Source organism: Arachis ipaensis, chromosome B10 (assembly GCF_059453495.1).
Source record: "Arachis ipaensis isolate K30076 ecotype BB chromosome B10, ASM5945349v1, whole genome shotgun sequence".
Taxonomy (NCBI): Eukaryota; Viridiplantae; Streptophyta; class Magnoliopsida; order Fabales; family Fabaceae; genus Arachis; species Arachis ipaensis.
In genome coordinates, this window is record NC_142435.1 from 99,199,940 (window position 1) to 99,218,068 (window position 18,129).

Below are 18,129 nucleotides of genomic sequence, written 5' to 3' on the forward strand. Positions count from 1 at the left end.
ATTCCAGAACTCACATGTCGACAACTTAGCGTACAACTTCCGCTGCGTCACTCTGATTATCGTCATTAAGAATCCAGAAATTTTCCTTAAACCAAATACCGATTTTGTAGCATTTGTCAAAACCTTTAAAATAACTTCAATCTAAATGAGTCCATTGTTAAAATCTTATCAAAAGAGTCAAAAAATTTTTATTTGTAAATCAATCATTTTAAGGCACGATTTTCCGAAATTCATTGAAACCCTTAAATCAAAATCTTTAAATTTGAATCCATTTTGATAAGTTAGATTTACAACCAAAATCACAAGCCAACAAAATCTTAGGACTCACTTTCCTTTTAAAATCGTATCATTTGATCAAAAGTTCAAATCCTAGTTTCAAAACCAAATCAGTTAAACCAAAGCACCAAACCAGATTTGAAAATCACTCTAAATCTTAAAACGTCAAAAATCATAGTTAAAAACCGCAAGGACGTTAGTCGGTATTCCCGTTGCCACTAGTGTTGAACTGTACCCATCGCCCACACAGGGAACCGCCAAGACTTCTATTCATACCTGGTAACCATTCCGGCACGCCAACTCGGATCGTTCGTCATCACAAGTCCGAAATCCTCGGCTATCGCCGCTAGAATCCTCCTTTCCCCCATGGTTTACTTCCAACAAAACTCTAAGCTCTTGAAATTCTAACGGCGACTTTACAAAAGATAGAACCAAACTGACCTCAGGTCTAGGCAATATAAGACTCAAAGCGTACGCTTACCTCTCGTCGGAGGATCCGACCCCGTCGTCTCACATGCCTCCAAAGCAAACACACGGCCTGGTTGCTGACTTTTATCCACACCTCGGTTCCTTCCTCTATGGCAGTCCTTACCAAAGTGCCCTGGTAATCCGCAAGTGTAGCAGCGACCATCTCCCTTTGCCATGTGAAACTGAGCATTGTTGTTCTTTCTGAAATTCCCTTGACCTCGCAGATGTTGAGGAGTGTGTTCCTTTCTTTTAAAGTTCTGTCCCCTTGGTCCAAGGTGATCGTCACGCTCCCTACTGTATTTCCTCCAAAAGTATCCTTTGACGAGGCTACCATTTTCGCGTATTCTTCAACCACTCTTGCCTTGTTCACCAAATCAGAGAAAATACGAATCTCCATAGGAGCCACAGCAGTCATGATGTCATATTTCAAAGCCCTTTGATACATGATACACTTTCAACTTTCATAGGTTTCCGGGGCACCCTGACACTCCCTAGAGAACCTACAAAGTTCCTCAAATTTGCTGGTATAATCTGCCACAGACAAAGAACCTTGCTTCAGCTGCATCAGTTCCATCTCCTTTGCTTCCCTTGCAGACTCAGGGAAGTACTTCTTGTAGAAGGCCGTTTGAAATACATCCCAAGGAACATCTGCATTTTGGATCTGTAGCAAGTGGCATTCTGCCTGCCACTAATGCTGGGCTTCTTTCCGAAGTTGGTAAATAGCAAACTCTACGTATTGGTTATGCGGGACATGCTGCGCTTGCAGTGCGCGTTCCATAGCTTGGAACCAGTTATCCGCTTCCGTGGGATTAGTTGAACCTCGAAAACTTGAAGGATGAACCTTGAGAAAGGTCGCCAAGGTCATCGGAGTACTACCCGTGTTATCTCCGTTTCCCCCCGCATTCTCATTCGCATTTTCTTCACCATTTCCATTTCTGTTTCTGACCGGTTGGCCTAACCTCTGCACAGCTTGCAGAGTCGCAGTAGCGGTAGCCCCCATGATATTAGCAAGATTCGCCATTGCCGCCATGAACTCGGCATGGTTATTGGTCGGTCGCTCATTCCTACTCTCTCTTCGTAAACGTGCACGACCTCGTTCGCGAGTAGCCATTAGGGTTCCTGTCTACACCAAACATTCGATATCAAGGTGATCAGTCTCAATATCAAAGGTCTAATACTTCAATTATCCCAAAAAGGAACTCACAAACAAGCATGCTATGAGATATCAAGTAGATAACCTAAATAGCATGAAAGAAAATGACCCAGAGTATGCAACGAAGCATAATCGGTCCATCCCTCAGGCTCACGAGGACGAACCGCTCTGATACCACTAAATGTAACACCCCAATTACCCTAAGCTCTACCTCTAGCCATAAAGCAAAGGTTAATCAAAGATTACGACAGTTCTAAGGCTTATACGTATATATATATATATAATATGTTCTAAAAGCCTGATGAAAGATTTGGCTCAAAAACAGGATTTGAAAAGCGTATAATGTACTAGCGAAGCTACTAACTTAAAACACCAGGTACAGATAAGATGTATCAAAATATAATAGTATAATATCATAAGAATCTAGCCACGACTCGCGGAGCTTAAGCCGGCTAGCCATATATATATAGAACTTACATGAAACCAGACAGTAAAAATAGCTTATACAAGTTTTGTTCTCTCAAATAAAGTCTCTAGGCAAAAAAAATACAAAAGTGAGAGAACGAGTTAAACATGACCAAGATGACAACAAAATAGAATAAAATTCTCCGCTCTTCTACCATCACCCAACTCACTGCGGTGGGTTACGACCTGCATCTAAAAAACAACAACAACGTATGGAATGAGAACCGGAGGTTCTCAGTATGGTAACAGTGCCCAATGATGTAAGATGTAAGGCTCCGAGACGTCGAAGGCAATACTAGAACTTCACATCACATACGGATATTCAAGCTTAGAACAAAATAAATAAAAGAACTTAAACCATAAACCAGGGTTATCTAAACTTAGGGGGATTCTAATTAATACCAATCACACCGCTGTATCCCACAGCCTTCGCCAACCTCACCTCTGTGCGATCCCATTGCCACCGCCTACCTAACCTCCTTAGCACCAGTCAAACACAGATAAATGCAAGCAAGGAAAGCACAGGTAATATTCATATACAGCAAGTAGTTCAAGAAGTAAGTAGGCATGTTATACATTTAGGAAAACTCAAGTAAACAAAGCAAGCAAGCATATAGAAGATGCACATGATGAATGCCTATCCTATTGGCTCGTGATATCACTTGTCGGTCCATAAATGCCAACCCGACACATCCTTTTGGATGTCGCTTTTCTGCCCCACCCCCGAATATAGTGTCGGGCACACTCTATTAACCCACGGATATTGTGCCGGGCACACTCTATTCACCCACGGATATAATGCCGGGCACACTTGCATGCGTAACCCAAGGATATAGTGCCTGGCACACTCTTGCAGTAGAAAAGATTATCAATCATAGTTCAATCCCAGGGACATAATACCCTGAACATTCTCACACTTAACCCAAGGATATAATGCCTGGAACACTCTCATTATTCAACAAGCTCATCATTCCTCTTTGAGTCTTCAACTCATCATAACCATCATCAATTCATTACTTCCATTCCGGTCTCATTGGTTCATCAATTTCCCAAGTCATTGTCAACAATCACCACATGCACCACTCTTCCTTCTCTCTCAACTAACTCATCCGCAATACACTAGAAACCTAAACTTCCGTTTGCTAACTTTTCAAAAGAAAACCCAACTTAAACCCCTAGGACATTTCCCATATTTCAATGCTCTAAAATAAGCCAAGGAATCTTAAAATGGTGTTATAGAAGCTTACAACCTTGTCGGGAAGGTGCAATAATTGAAAATAAAATAAAATTTGAGAAATAGGGCGTGTGCGTGCGCACGCCCAGGAAGATTTTCAAAGTGTGCGTACGCACAGGTACTGATCCTTCCCGACTTGTGCGTGCGCACAGGGCTGTGCGTACGCACAGGTCTGTACGTCCGCACAGAATAACATTTTCGTAGGGTTGTGCGTACGCACAAGGCTGTGCGTGCGCACATATCAGAAATCCTGAAATTCTGCAACTTTGCAGAATTTCAGATTTTCAACACCAACTTTGAAGGATCATAACTTCCTTTACAAAATTCCAAATTTTGCAAACTTTATATCAAATCGAAGGGTTTTCAATAATCTTCAAATATAAACCAAATTCAACAAATTTTGAAAATCGAGGCAAAAGTTATGATCACACAAAGTTTACCAAAAATTCATTTTTACCCAAAATCTCACAAACTCAATTTTTAACCAGACCTCAATCCAATACCAATTCAATCACATATCAACCAAACCAAAACAGTCCAAAGTTCATACAAACACTACCTCAACCAATTTCTCACTCACACAACCTTCTAAACCATTCAACAATTCTAAATTCAACCTAATTCACATTTTCCAAATTTCCATTATCCTTATTAACATCAACATGACTTCTCACCACTTCCATCATTATTCAACTATACCACATCCAACATTTAATATCTCAAATTATCAACCCCTTCAACACTCATCAATCCAAACGTCAAATATAAAACACTATAATCAATCTTCCACCAACACCTTCACCAATCATCATTCTTTCACTATCAATCTTCATCAACAACCTCATTCATGCTTTGTACCAATAATCACAATATACATTCATTCAAAATTCAATATACCTCATACCTCAATATCATTATTTAACAACATTTACAACATCAATTCATCAAGCATCATCAACCAACCAACATCAACAACCACTATAAATCCTCATCAATTCCAACAATTTATCACCAAACAATAACTAACATTAACCAACATCATAATACATCATTAGCACCAATAATTCTCAACAATTACCATCATCATACATATACCACAACAACCACATACCCAACTCAATCCTATTCTATGGGCCACTAGCCTAAGTGTCCATGAATATTACATATTACTAAACACACCAAACCGAAACCAACACCAACAAACACCAAGGCTCACACTAACAACACATATATCATCAAAATCAAAATCTAAGATACACAAAACAACTAAACACAAGGATTTAGTGGAACCTTACCTTATCCAACGAGATTAGAGGTAAAATCCAACAATTATCTGCTACTAGAGATCACCTAAACAACCAAAACCACAAAATCTACTCAAAACCATAACCTCAAAAATGCAGAAATCTAGGGCACGAATCTGGGAAGTGAGATTCGAGTTCTTACCAGATTTCTTTGGATAGAAATGTAGATCTCGACGAGAGCTTCATGTGGTCATAAACAGCTTGTCAATCAGAACTCCGGATCAAAAGTTATGGCTTCCGGAAGGTGGAGGTGAAAAGTGCACTCTCTTCTTCCTCTCCTCTCTTCAAAAACGCAGCTCTCTCATCAAAATGGGGGAGAATGGGCTGAAATGCTCATTAAATGAGCTTATATATGTTGGACCTTAGACCTGGTTTGGGTCCGGTCCAACCCGTTAGCATTTTTGGTCTGTTTGGGCCACTTTGGGCCAAAACCTTTAAGATTAGTGTCCGGTTTTTTATTCTAAATTATTTTTATCTTCTCAAAACAATAAATCAATTTTCAAAATCTTATCTCCCCAAAATACGCAGTACTGGACAGACCAGAGCTGGTACCACCAGCTTAATCGCCAGTATGCATTTTTACAAAAACTTTTCGAAAGAAATACATTTTCCAACTCATAAAAATTCACTGAAATCAAATTTCACATTTTTATTTTCAAATTAAAACTTCTAAATTTTGAATCTATTTCGGGCACTAAAATTATTATTTTTAAGACAGTTTTACGTGAAAACGCGGGTTCTTACACCTCGAATGTTGCATTATGTTTTGGAGGATCGGAATTCATTGTCAATGGATATGTCAACTCAAACTTTACAGATGATCTTAATAAACGAAAATCTACTACAGGCTATGTGTTTACACTTGCAGGAGGAGCTGTGAGCTGGCTATCTAAATTACAGACTGTTGTAGCTTTATCTACTACAGAAGCTGAATATATGGCAGCTACACAAGCATGCAAGGAAGCTATTTGGATCCAAAGGTTGATAGAAGAACTCGGGCACAAACAACAGAAGATTTCTGTGTATTGTGACAGTCAAAGTGCCTTGCACATTACAAGGAATCCTGCCTTTCATTCAAGAACAAAACACATTAGAGTATAATATCACTTTGTTCGGGAAGTAGTAGAAGAAGGAAGTGTTGATATGCACAAGATTTACACTAAAGATAACCTAGCAGATGCCATGACAAAACCAATCAACACAGAAAAGTTTGAATGGTCTAGATCCTCATACGGCCTATGGAATACATGAGCAACATGAATTTTGAAAATTTATCAAAATTAGCTTTAAGTGGGAGATTGTAAAAATTAGTAAAGCTAATTTTAGAAAATAAATAAATAAATAATAACTAAATAAAATGAAAGGTAATAAACAATCTTAGTTTATAACCTTAGGATTTTAATGGTTGAAAAAGAGAAGAATTATATATCTCTAATTGACGGATGGTTCATATTGAAGAGACTCACCTACAAATTGAGTTTTTCTTTAATTCATTTCAATCAAGTCATCCAGATAGAATAATATAATATTTCTTTGAGTAGTTTTCTCCTATATATGTAGAAAGAAGTGTGCTCTCCTTTTGTCAAGAGAGAGTGTTATTGTAGTCTCCTTATGATAAAGAGAAGTTGTAATTCTCAAAAAAAGTTATTCAATTATTTTTATATTTTATACAAATTTCTAATTTTTCATCTCTATATTTTACTGTGTCATTTGTCAGGTACCTAACAATAGTAAGGTATTGTTTAACGAGTGTGCCACATATATGTTACGTTAAACTTTAAATCTGAATTAGTAATTCTTTGATTTATGACTTAGATTAAAACAATGATTGAATAGTTGTGTTTTGACTTATTATTGTATTGTAACCAATGAATCCATGAATAAACAATGTCTTTGACACAATTATGCTTTAGTTGTTATATTAAGTTTGGTAAAAAGAATGAATAGAATAAGTTATAAAATAATGAGTAAATAAATAAATAAAAAGGTGAAACAATAGAGTAGCAAACTAAAGACGAAGCGTATATTAAATTGCTCAAGTACTCATGTAAATAGTATACCACAACAGTCAAATTAACACCTAAAAAAGTGAAGAAATTTAAATAGAATATAAACTCAAATAGAGTTTGATTAAAATGCAAAATAATAGAAGTATTTTAATATACAATATAAAATCTAAAACAACTAACAAGGAAATTGGAAGTATTTTAATAGACTACATCCATCATCATTAAAATTAAAAAACACTAAGAAGTTGATAGTCGGTTGATCACTTGTTTGATTATTTGAATATTAATAGAATTACAAACTTAGACATTTTAGACCCCATTAAATTATTAAAAAAATAATTAAATTCCTAAAAAAAATTACAACTATCAAGTTAGTCCTTAAAAATTCTAAAAAGACATATTATTAGTAAGGATTAATTTGCCCATAGTTAACACTCTACATGAATGTGGATAAATATTGCTACTCAGGGACACATTGAAATTAATATGAGGACTATATTGTCTAAAACATAGATAATTCTTAAAAACTGATTTGGTAATTAAATTTTTTTAAGGCAAAAATATTCGACTAAAAAATTTTGGAGACTGATTTATTTACTCTAAAATTTTATTTTCACATGTACGATGTAAATAATCATTAAAAATGAAAATAATTTAATATTTGTTTGTAAAAAGAAAAAATGTTAGTATATCAAACTCATTTCTAAAATTATTTGCAATGTTCATCAACGTTAATTATGAATGAAATCAGTGAATCAAGTCGCAAAACTGGGTTATAGTTTTTCTTTATTTTTTAATTTATTCTTTTTTGCCAAAAATTAACCCTTAAACCAAACCCAAGCTAGTAGTTATCATAATAAGTGTTTGTGAACGAGTTATTCAACATTATTCAATGAACAGAGGGTCAGAGACCTTTACCTAAGGATGTGGGAATATTGAAATTCAAGAAGTAACCTCTTCAACTTCTTCGTAGCCAGTCAATTATGATTTTTTTTTTTTCAACTATACTACATGTATACTAAAACCAATTATTAATTAAAATATATATTAAAATATAAAATATATATTAAAAATAAATTAAACAATACATATATTTATATATAAATACATAATAACTAATTTAAATAATTAATTTTAATATGTAAATAATATTTTTTATCATTCATCTAATTATGATGTGGTTTGGAATACTACGTACTCTGACGTATGTACAAAAGAAAAAATTCAACGACTCCATATGAATGATCCGGTCAACTTTGTTACACATATTATCACTAAATAAAGTAATAAACAATTATAGTAACATGTATTGATTTGGTTATTACTTAATTATTTAGTCAAAATGGTAAGATTTCTTACCTGAAAAAATAATAGAGAACCAATATTTTTAATTAAAAAAATTAGTTAATATTAACTTAAATACAAGATAAAATACAAGAAAAAAATATTACTTAACTAACATCGTTTTTAAGCAAACAGATGTACAAGGATAATGATTTAATATTTACCCATTAGTTTAAAATAATTTGTTTTTGTTTAATTTGTTTATGGTCTTAAACAACAGCGAAAAACGATTTATCAAAATCGAATCTGAAACTTACAATTTGGTTTAACCGTTTTAAACTGTGGTTTATACAACCGTTACTAATTACAATAGGCAACAATTTTTTATTTTGAGATATAAAGAAAAAAACTAGTTGTCTTTGTTTACATAATAGACAACAGTATAGCAACATTCAGTGAATGGTTTTTACTGTGGTCCATTTCACTTGAAAGAAAGTAGTATTGTGGTGGGAAGAATGGAAGAAAGAAATCTAAAAGGAAAAGAGATAATAGTGATTGTCTCACCTTAAGTAAGGTTGTCTACAAGATGCATTTCATGCAGCATGCATTCTTCAACAATCCTCTGTAAAAACTTGTACTAGAAATTCTAGTTGACGGATTTAATATAGATCAATAAGTAGAGTTTTGAGGTGAATTTAATGGAATTTCATCCTCTTAACTAACTTCTTTTATTGAATTACAAAAAGTAGAAAAAACTGAATTGAAAATACAAGATGAAAAATTGTAGAGTTCTATCAACTCTTCTAGTTTTTAGGCATAACAAGTCATTTGGCCTCTATTTATGTTTGTAGAAATGTTTGGTCTGTCTCTTATGCTTTGTCTCTTTCATTATGTAGTGTTGCCTTCTAATTTGGATAATTCACTCCCATATTCTATTATTCTTATCAATGAGCATACAACTTGTTCATTCCCTACCCATAGCTCTTTGTCTCATTTTTTATTTCTAGAATAATTAAAAGGTAAAGAGAAAGATTCTCATTCCTAATGATTGACTCATTTGTTGTTTCTCTTTTATATTCTATTTATTTTTCAATATTAATTTTCTCAGGGTATTTAACAATACCTATTCCTTGAAGAGCCACCTTGTCCTCAAGGTGGAAAGAAGGGAACACTTTTTGAATTTCAGCAACTCCTATAAATTTTTGAATTCTAGTAAATCTTCAAGTTGTGCTGCTACATTGATGCGAACTTGGAGGACTTCTTTTGGTTTGCGGTTGGAAGTGTTTATGGCTAGATATTTGGATTAATGCATTTTTTTTTACAGAGAAACATGGAAAATTGGATAATTCTAGTTGTTTCGGACAATTTCAACCGATATGTAACTTCCCAACACATTATAATATCTCAAAAGACCCATAAAATCGAAGTCGATTTGCTTTAAAAAAGATATCAATTAACTCCTATGAAATGGTTTTATTAGATTCAACCAATTGTCTTGATAGTGAAATATTGTTGAAACATAAGAATCCATGTTCTGCAATTTTTTGTAATGTAGAATGAGTCAATCATTCACTTTGCTATCTTATTGAGAAAAAATAGTGATATTGTTCTTTCATTGATCAAGAATTTTAATTTTTGAGAAGTATTATAGCCATCTAATAAGAAGGGTTTCAATTTTTTTTAAATGAACAATTCGAAAACCTATAGTAATTTTGATTGACTCTTTTGACAAGTGCTTGCATCCTATATGGCTCACATTAAGAGCTGGTGATCAAAATTTTTAGAGAATAAGATAAATATAATCAAATAAGAACCGTTGCATCTATATTTCTTTCATGCAACCATCAATTTATTTGTGCACCAACAATGAGGGGCTAAGGAATCATTCATCGGAACTACTAAGCAGCTATCTTAAATAGCAAACAGGAGAAATAAAAATCTACTTAGAATGCTCATCTGTTGGCTCCAATTAAGCCAGAACGTAATATTTTTTCTTTTCTGTTTTGTAATGTGTATGTTACAACAAAAATTCCCTTGGAAGTGGTAAACATAAAGTAAGAAAAAAGAATATATTAATGTTCTTCGTCCAAAACTAATGAAAGAATAGATTTGAATACCCACTATGCTCAGCAATAACCTATACCTCTCAAAGAAATTAAGGAAATGTGGAAAACGTATAACTATAGACCATAGTTATTTATGCACATCAATTTTTAGTCATTTGGATCCATTTCTTCGTCTTGATCCCAGATTTGACTCTGATTAGTTTTACCCTCACTTTTGTCAGATTCATCAACAAAGTCATTACTTTCATAATCTGGCTCATCATCTTCAGATTTGGTGCCTTCTTTCAGTACAGAACCTGCCATATTTGCGCGCTGCATCCACTTGGGACACTGGTCTTCATCTCCATAGAGATACCGACCGTTCTGACCTCTAACGTGATTTACAATCTTGGAAGAAGCTATTCTACAAGAGCATTCCGGAAGTGGATGGGAAAGGAACACTGCCGGTTTTGACAGGAGAGATTGCCTTACGAGTCCTTCTTCGGCTAAACTTCTGTTTAGATGTTCTTGCACTAAAATTGTCCAATTATGTTTGGGATGGTACATATTTTCCCGAGTTATGTTGAAAAGTTCTGCAACTACTTTCCTGTAAAATACCGAACAAAGTACTGTCACAATAAATGCAAATTTAGGAGATACACAACTGCAGCAGAATCCACCAGACTCTTTACCTAAGGACTAAGATGCAGATATGCAGGAAAACACTCAAGGAATCAAGTGACGCAGTAAAGGATGAACATTCAAATTGCACGTATATTCAAATGAGGGTATACCATAAAATTTTGTAATGATTTTTATTATTTTAATTAATGCATGGAACAAGTTCAAGAATCTTCAAAAGGAACAGGAAAGTACCAGAGACATGCAGATGTGTTGCTCATGGATGTCTTAAATAGGACATAAGATTTTAAGTTTTCCATAGATAAAAAATATGTTCTAAAGTCACTCTAGAATTATTATTAAGAAATGGAGTAACGATGTAAATACGGTTCATCTTCCCTACACTTTTACCCCTTCCCTCGCCTGGCCCTGGCCCAGAAAGCAACAGATCCTCCAACTATGTCATGTTATGCATGCTATTCAACTAGTGACCTAGAAAATTTGGTTCCTTTGAAAAATCAGGAGGTTTAATTCTTTTGATGAAACTGCCATATGTCCTGTACAAATATCAACCAATTGATTTCAACTGCAAGGTGCACTTTACCTGTCTGGTCGGTATGTTCTTGAAGCAGCAGTCTCATAAAGTCGATGTCCCATGACCAGGCTTGAAAAATCTGGCCATCCACTAGCATCATTGTTAAATCCAGGAAAGAAGGCATCTGCCTCTAAAGAAACAATGTAATCTAGTGCATCCCAAAGTAACCTATGCGCTCTCATCCTCAGATCCAAGGGTGAAGGATCAGGCTCTATTGGCGTCTCAGTGATCCAGGCATACCAACCTTCTTTTTCATGTTGATAAATTGGTCTATCTGGAGGGGGAGGAAGAGGCCTAGGACGAGGACCAGCCCTCTTCCATTCATCTGTAAGTACTTTCTGACTTTTTGCAGGAGGTGCTCGATATGACTTTGGAATAAGAGATGTTTCCGGTCCAAACAACTCAGACAACTCTCTTTCACTACACAAAGAAGTGTGATCCACAGTATTGGTAAACATGGCTCGCAAAGGAATTAAAACGCGTTGACCTCCAAATGTTTCAGAGCCGGCAACGTAGATAATTGTTTTGGCAGGATAACCCATTACTCGAAGGAGAATGCCAACCTGCAAAAGTCAAAATAATAACAACCTCCCAGGAGTAAAATTTTGAAATTTCAAAATACAATCCATCTTTGTGCACATAATTGGAAGCAATGCTCTCAAATGCCACATTACTCATGCAACATAGATAATTGTAAAATTGGTCAACCTAGTAGACGCTGAGATTCCCTCAAATGGGAGTCCTCAGTCTAAAGTAGATCCTAAAGATCATGGCATTTTATTCTGCACAACAAACTATACTCTGAAACTGTACTGGAAGGTTCTCACACTTGATAAAGTCAAATATACTTCTTAACACTGAAACAAAGAAATTGAATCCAAACCAAAGTTTCTGGAACAAACATACCTCTTCAGGCATGAGGGGGCATAGACCTTTATCTCTTTGCAAGTGTGAATTGACATTCAATTCACCTTTAAGAATTTTGTCCTTTATCATTTGAGCCCTTCGGTGCTGAATAAGTTCAGTGTGGACATCCTAACAAAACAAAAAAGTTCCTTCTTGAGAGAGGGAAAAAAATGTAACCCAATACTAGAAGGAATTTATAAGAAAAATGAACCCCTAAAAGATATATGCACTGTGGAACCGAAACTACAGCTCTATCAAACCTGAAAAAGTTCTCCACAACCATTGTAGGCCAATGTATCTCTCAGTAAGCCAGGATGATATACTAAGAAGGGTTGCCCATATGCTCTTAGCCTTAAAATAAAGAAGAAATCTCTTATACATCAACAGTAGGAAACCTTAATTACTCATGGGCATAGCATGATCGCCACAGGGAAAAAAATGAAACAGCACACTAGAATTAAAAAAGCCTACAATTTTTTAGACAGATTTCATTCTCATTTTCTTTAGACAATAGAGTTGCATGCAATCACATATTTTAAATTTCAAAATCAAATAAAGTTGGCAGTGACAAAAACATGGGAGTAATCTAGGTTACAATAAAGCAAACCTAGACTAATTCGTCTAACCGCAAGGTATTCATACTTGTGAACCATCCGACGGCCAAGCCTTTGAATTTCAGGACGAAATTCAAGGGCATGAAAAGCAACCCTGCATCGTAGCCTCTGAATATTTTCCATGCCAGGAGGGAGAATAGACTGCAAAAATGTATATCATTCTCAAGTTAACTCTAGCAACTTGGACAAACATACAAATGCAAAACAAAAGAAGTAAGTGTGGGTACCTAGGATGCTTTAAGCTCAACAAAAATAGAACAACACATGATTCTTTGGCAATGAAGGTTTTCAGCAAAGGTAAAATACTAAAAAAACTACATCCCCTCTACTGCACATATATTAACTTGTTACAACTTCTTTAGTTTGCATAAGAGTGATGCTAAAGTATATGTATTTAAGTCCATGACAGGTATAGAAGTCAGCAATAAGCACAAGAAACAAAATGATGCCCAACAAGATTCTACTCTTAAGTACTACATACAGCAATCAAAGATGAAATAATCTACTGACTATATATATAGCACTAATAACCACAAGTAAAAGAAGACAAAGATGTCCTAAAGTATAACAAGCACAGAATCCACAAGACCACAACAATGGCTTTAATTAACAATTTCAGAATAATGCAATATGTAATACCTGCAGAGCCCCACCATTTGTAATAATTAATCCGATAACCTTTGATTGCTTTAGCTTTGGTAAAATTTGATCCAGGTAAAAGTCTGGAGAAGCAGAACTTGTAGTCTTAAATGAAGGAATTTCATTTTTTCTTCTCCTTTCCATCAGACCTTCTGGAAGGGTCCTTGCAATGTTTACATCATTTTTGAGATAGGCTATGAACTGATCAACATTGTAGATATAGGAAAAGCTATTGAACTTAGAGCTGAAAAAAATAGTAAGAAAACATAAATTGTGTATATGAATATATTATTAAGAAAATATTAATATATAAATCCCAACAGCACCGTAATGAATGCAGATACTTAGCCACATATACCTAATTCCTTTTGAGCGAGTACTTTCTTGAATTTCAGGAATTATGAGAGTTGCATTTAAAAACCTAGCAACAGCAACCAGATCACAAATCTACAAAACCAAGAAAAATGTTAACTTGCTTACCAAAAATAATACTAAATGTTAAATACATTTTGGTGGATCATACCGATGATCTTATATTTGCAAAACCACCAAAGACTTTTGCATAGATGAAACGATTGCTCTGGTCCTTTGGAGCTGTAAAGAAAAGAAACAGAAACTTGATGGGGAAGATATAGCAGGATGAATATGACAAAAAAAAAATGATCAGCTTTAACATTGTGAAAGGCTGAGAGTAACATAGTTCTCTGTTAAATTTGTCAAAGATATAAAATACAAAACAATATTAGCCTAGTTTTGTGGTTTCTTACAAAACCTTAAAAATATAATCAATTTTGTAGTCAAATCAAGATTATGCTGCGCTCATTAATTTCAGATCGAGCTACAAACTAAGAAGTATAAATGAAGAATGTTCCAAAATAAATTATAATCAAGACCTTAAGTTGGATGTTAGTCATCTCCAAGATTGCATTCCCATAGGCCATGATCAATTTAATATGGAGTGCCTTTGCAAGGCATATATTATTTCATTTCTTTAATCAATAAGGGAAAACAAAAATAGAGCAGAAGGATGAAAAATAAAATATTTTATGTTTCAACATAGCTTTATGTCATAATCTCTCAACTGCAAGTCTAAAAATTGTTCCTTCCCATGTCTACATATTAAGAAGATAAGAAATAGCCGCAAAATTCTTACCAGAGTAATTGCTTCTAGCATTCGCATAAGGCTGCAATGCTTCCAATGACTGTATGGAACCCCATAGCTTCTTATTCTTTATAACCTACAATATTTAAACCAGAGTCAAGAATTACACAAAAAAAGCACAAAACACAAAACACAAGTACACAACCATAAGCATCCACTCGAAACATATATACATAAGAACTCACCTGTCCTCCCGAGGTCGGAACAAAATTCTCTGGAAGGCTAGGCATTGCTTTATACTGCACTATGTTAACTGCCCAAAACTTCGCTAGCGACAGATGAATGATGATGGATGCCAGAGATAAGGTAATCACAGAAAGAACAACCCATTTTATCTTAGTTATAAATGCCATCTTGGCCTAGTGACTCTACATCACCAATCTCATACCAAATGACTTCAAACTTAGCAGCAACATCTACAGAAAAACATTAAATATGAATTGGGTCATCAAACAAGTACACAAGAACATATTTAATGATAGAGAAGACGAGCACTAAATCCAATAAAGAATGCTTTTTGCATCTTTGTTCTTCGACCCGGTGACCAAATTCCTCATCAATTCCATTGTTCCAATTCCATCCTTAAGATATCAGACTTTTCATAGTGCTAATAATACCAATAAAAATGCAATGTGTACATGGCAAATGACAAAAATAAATTTCGGCTGTAAATTGAAAGTTGAAACTAACACCAAATTGGCGAAAAGGTTGGATGAATTCACAAAGGAGAACTAAGTAACGAACCAAACTAGCGGAAACCAGGTACAGAACCAAACATAAAAAGTACGGGTAAGTGGTGGAAGACGAATGGAATTACACAGAAAAGGCACAAAACTTGGTATGGCGGTGAGGCAATGCAGAAGAAGGCGTACCAGAAATTGGTTTCAGATTAGTGTGTGTTGAATTTGAATGATTCACTGGTCTTTGATGGGTTAAGAGTAATACAAATAAGCAAGCTATGCTTTGAGGGCATCTCAGCTGGACGAAGAATCAAAAGTCAATTCACGGGAGTAAATGCAACTGGGTAAATGAAACATTGACAACCACTGTCGATTCTTCAAAATCAACGGCAAGAATTTCGATGGAGTCGAAAATATCAAGCTCACAGACGAAACCGAGGTTCACTTCACCTCAAAAACCCTAACTGAAAAGCAGGTAATCTAAAAAATTGAGAGGAAGAAGCAAAATGGAAAACAACGAAGAAGGTATGCTTGGATGAAGAGCATACCAGAAATGGAGAAGGTCCTGAGCACCCATTCGAACCTTAGCAAAGGGCAGAAGCAGAAGCTGATGCTGTAGCTGGAACACAAGGTCCTTTCGAAATCTATAGAGAAGGAAGTCAGAAGAGAGAGCCTAGAGCATAGTTGACAGAACCGTACCGGTGATCAAACCGGTCAAGTTACTAGATCATTGGGTCACTGGTTCAACCGGTGGATCACTACTTGAACTAGTTGACTCGGTTCCACGTAAATAAAATATATAAAATAGTCATAAACTTAAAATTAAAATTTGAAATACATATTATCACTAACATTTTAACAACAAACGTCTCAATTTCTAAAAATAACTAATTTGAGCCTTGTTTTTAACATTTCCCATAAAAGACAATTATGACTAGAACTTTCAATAGCATATGATCATAAGTCCTTCGTGCACAGAATATGAACTAATTCTGCCAAATTATTATTTGTCAAAGTCGTCCGCTGCAAATAAAGGGGATAGAAGAAAGCAATAGAGTTTCAAAAGTTTGAACCTTTAGACGAAAAGCTTAGAACCTGAGAAGTGCCAAATACTTATAGTTTAAACCCCTGCAAACAAAACCATGCCACCACAGATTATGCAACAGAATAAACATGAGCAGAACAATATAAATTCACATAACCTATCCACTACAGCTCAATTCACAGAACCAATCCACTATCCAACAATATAAATTCACAGAATAATATAAAAAACAGCACCAACAATATAAAAACAGCACCTCAATTCACCATAATGATATTAAAACAGAAACAAATCAACCCTAAACACCAAAAATCAGAAAGAACAAAAAGGCATCAATCAACCACTACACTACATATATTACACTGTAAAAACAAAATTGGAATGATCTGCCAAGAATCGACAAATTATAATCAACAACAATCAAGATCAACTGAATCAGTTAATCCAACATCAGTTAATCAATTAATCAGTTAAAAAGATTATAATCCAGCAACTGAATAACTTAAAAAAATTAAAAAGCTTACCTGATGATGTGAAGGCAGAACGCGGGCAGAGAAGAGAGAGAGCAAGCACGGCGAAGCAGAGAGCGGCGAGGGGGAGGCAGCAGCGCCGGCGAGCCGCGTCGGATGAAGACGCGACGACGACGATGAGAGACGTACACGAACAACGAGAGGCAGTGAAGGCGCAGGAGCTGGCTGACGCAGGGAAGGCGCAGGGACGACGCGACGCGGACGGAGGCGTCAGATGTGGACTGAGGTACAGACGACGCGACAGCAGTGAAGGAGCAGGAGCTGGCAAACGTAGCGGATTCGGCAACGAGACGGCCACCGTGCGGTGTCGGCGACAGCGGCTCTGCGAGAGTGAGAAGGTTGTGGCGCCGCGTTGAGCTCGCCCGTTTTAGATCTGTTTCAGAGCGAGAGAGTAAGAGCGTGGGTTGGGGAGGGGATCCTTCGCTGGGATTAGGGTTATCTTTTTTTTTTTTTTTTGAAAATTGAACCGGTCCGGATTTCTCAAACCTTCCGGTTCACCGATTTTTATTAAAACCGGCCGGGTCAATTTATGGATTACGGATTTGGGCTTACACACCTTGGCCCAAACAATTGTAAAGTTGACAAAACAAATCGAAAAATAGTCGGACAAAAAACAATCGAAAAATAGTTTTTCAAATTATAATACAGGAAAAAATTTCAGGTATGTCATGTATTTTTTTGGAATTATCTTCTGATCCTTAAAGAATCTGGGTATTTTTTGAATTGTAAAAAAATTTGGGACTCTATTGAAATTTTGTAATTGAGCATTATTTCGGTTATTCAGCCCTCATACTAAGAATTTTTTTTTTTGTATTGCTTCCTGTTCGATCTTGTTCCTCAATATTACCCGTTTTTTCTCCTTCTCTTATCTCACCATAACTCTTTCCGTTGAAAATTTGCATCAAAATTTGCATCTCATTATAACGGTTGAATTTGCTGTGTTAAAAAAAATATAATAAAGATTAGTTAGATATCAGTGGTAGTAGTTGTTAAGATTTAGTGGCTAAGTTTGTTAGAAGAATTCTTGATTCTTGGTGCTTTGACTGAGTCCCTACCTTAACTAGTATATATTTCAGTACGTAAAATCATGCATAATTTA

At 35.4% G+C, this 18,129-nt stretch overlaps 1 protein-coding gene across 4 annotated transcripts; it reads right to left on the reverse strand.

The window, feature by feature from the left end:
* Positions 1-10,133: 10,133 nt before the first annotated feature.
* On the reverse strand, positions 10,134-17,517 carry EDA30 (O-fucosyltransferase family protein). 4 transcript variants are annotated; one of them, XM_016324727.3, is made up of 14 exons: positions 17,025-17,431; positions 16,529-16,583; positions 16,004-16,099; positions 15,648-15,919; positions 14,961-15,191; positions 14,767-14,851; positions 14,137-14,207; positions 13,972-14,060; positions 13,614-13,857; positions 13,003-13,115; positions 12,621-12,711; positions 12,361-12,489; positions 11,464-12,017; positions 10,134-10,845 (listed from the first exon to the last, which is right to left on the reverse strand). In XM_016324727.3, exons 5-14 carry the CDS (start codon positions 15,126-15,128, stop codon positions 10,407-10,409), a joined length of 1,983 nt encoding a protein of 660 aa, XP_016180213.1. In that variant the 5' UTR covers positions 15,129-15,191; positions 15,648-15,919; positions 16,004-16,099; positions 16,529-16,583; positions 17,025-17,431; the 3' UTR covers positions 10,134-10,406. The 4 variants fall into 4 exon arrangements, with proteins under 4 accessions (XP_016180213.1, XP_016180217.1, XP_016180216.1 ...); XM_016324731.3 differs by lacking the exon at positions 15,648-15,919; XM_016324730.3 differs by lacking the exons at positions 15,648-15,919; positions 16,004-16,099 and having other exon boundaries at positions 17,025-17,517.
* Positions 17,518-18,129: the final 612 nt, after the last annotated feature.

Excerpts from the sequence above, each read along its gene's own strand:
- EDA30 (XM_016324730.3), bottom strand. The coding sequence starts at position 15,128 with ATGGCATTTATAACTAAGATAAAATGGGTTGTTCTTTCTGTGATTACC. Across the intron at positions 14,852-14,960 it reads TTCCGACCTCGGGAGGACAG|GTTATAAAGAATAAGAAGCT; the intron begins GTGAGTTCTTAT and ends TAAATATTGTAG. Across the intron at positions 13,858-13,971 it reads ACTCGCTCAAAAGGAATTAG|CTCTAAGTTCAATAGCTTTT; the intron begins GTATATGTGGCT and ends TATTTTTTTCAG.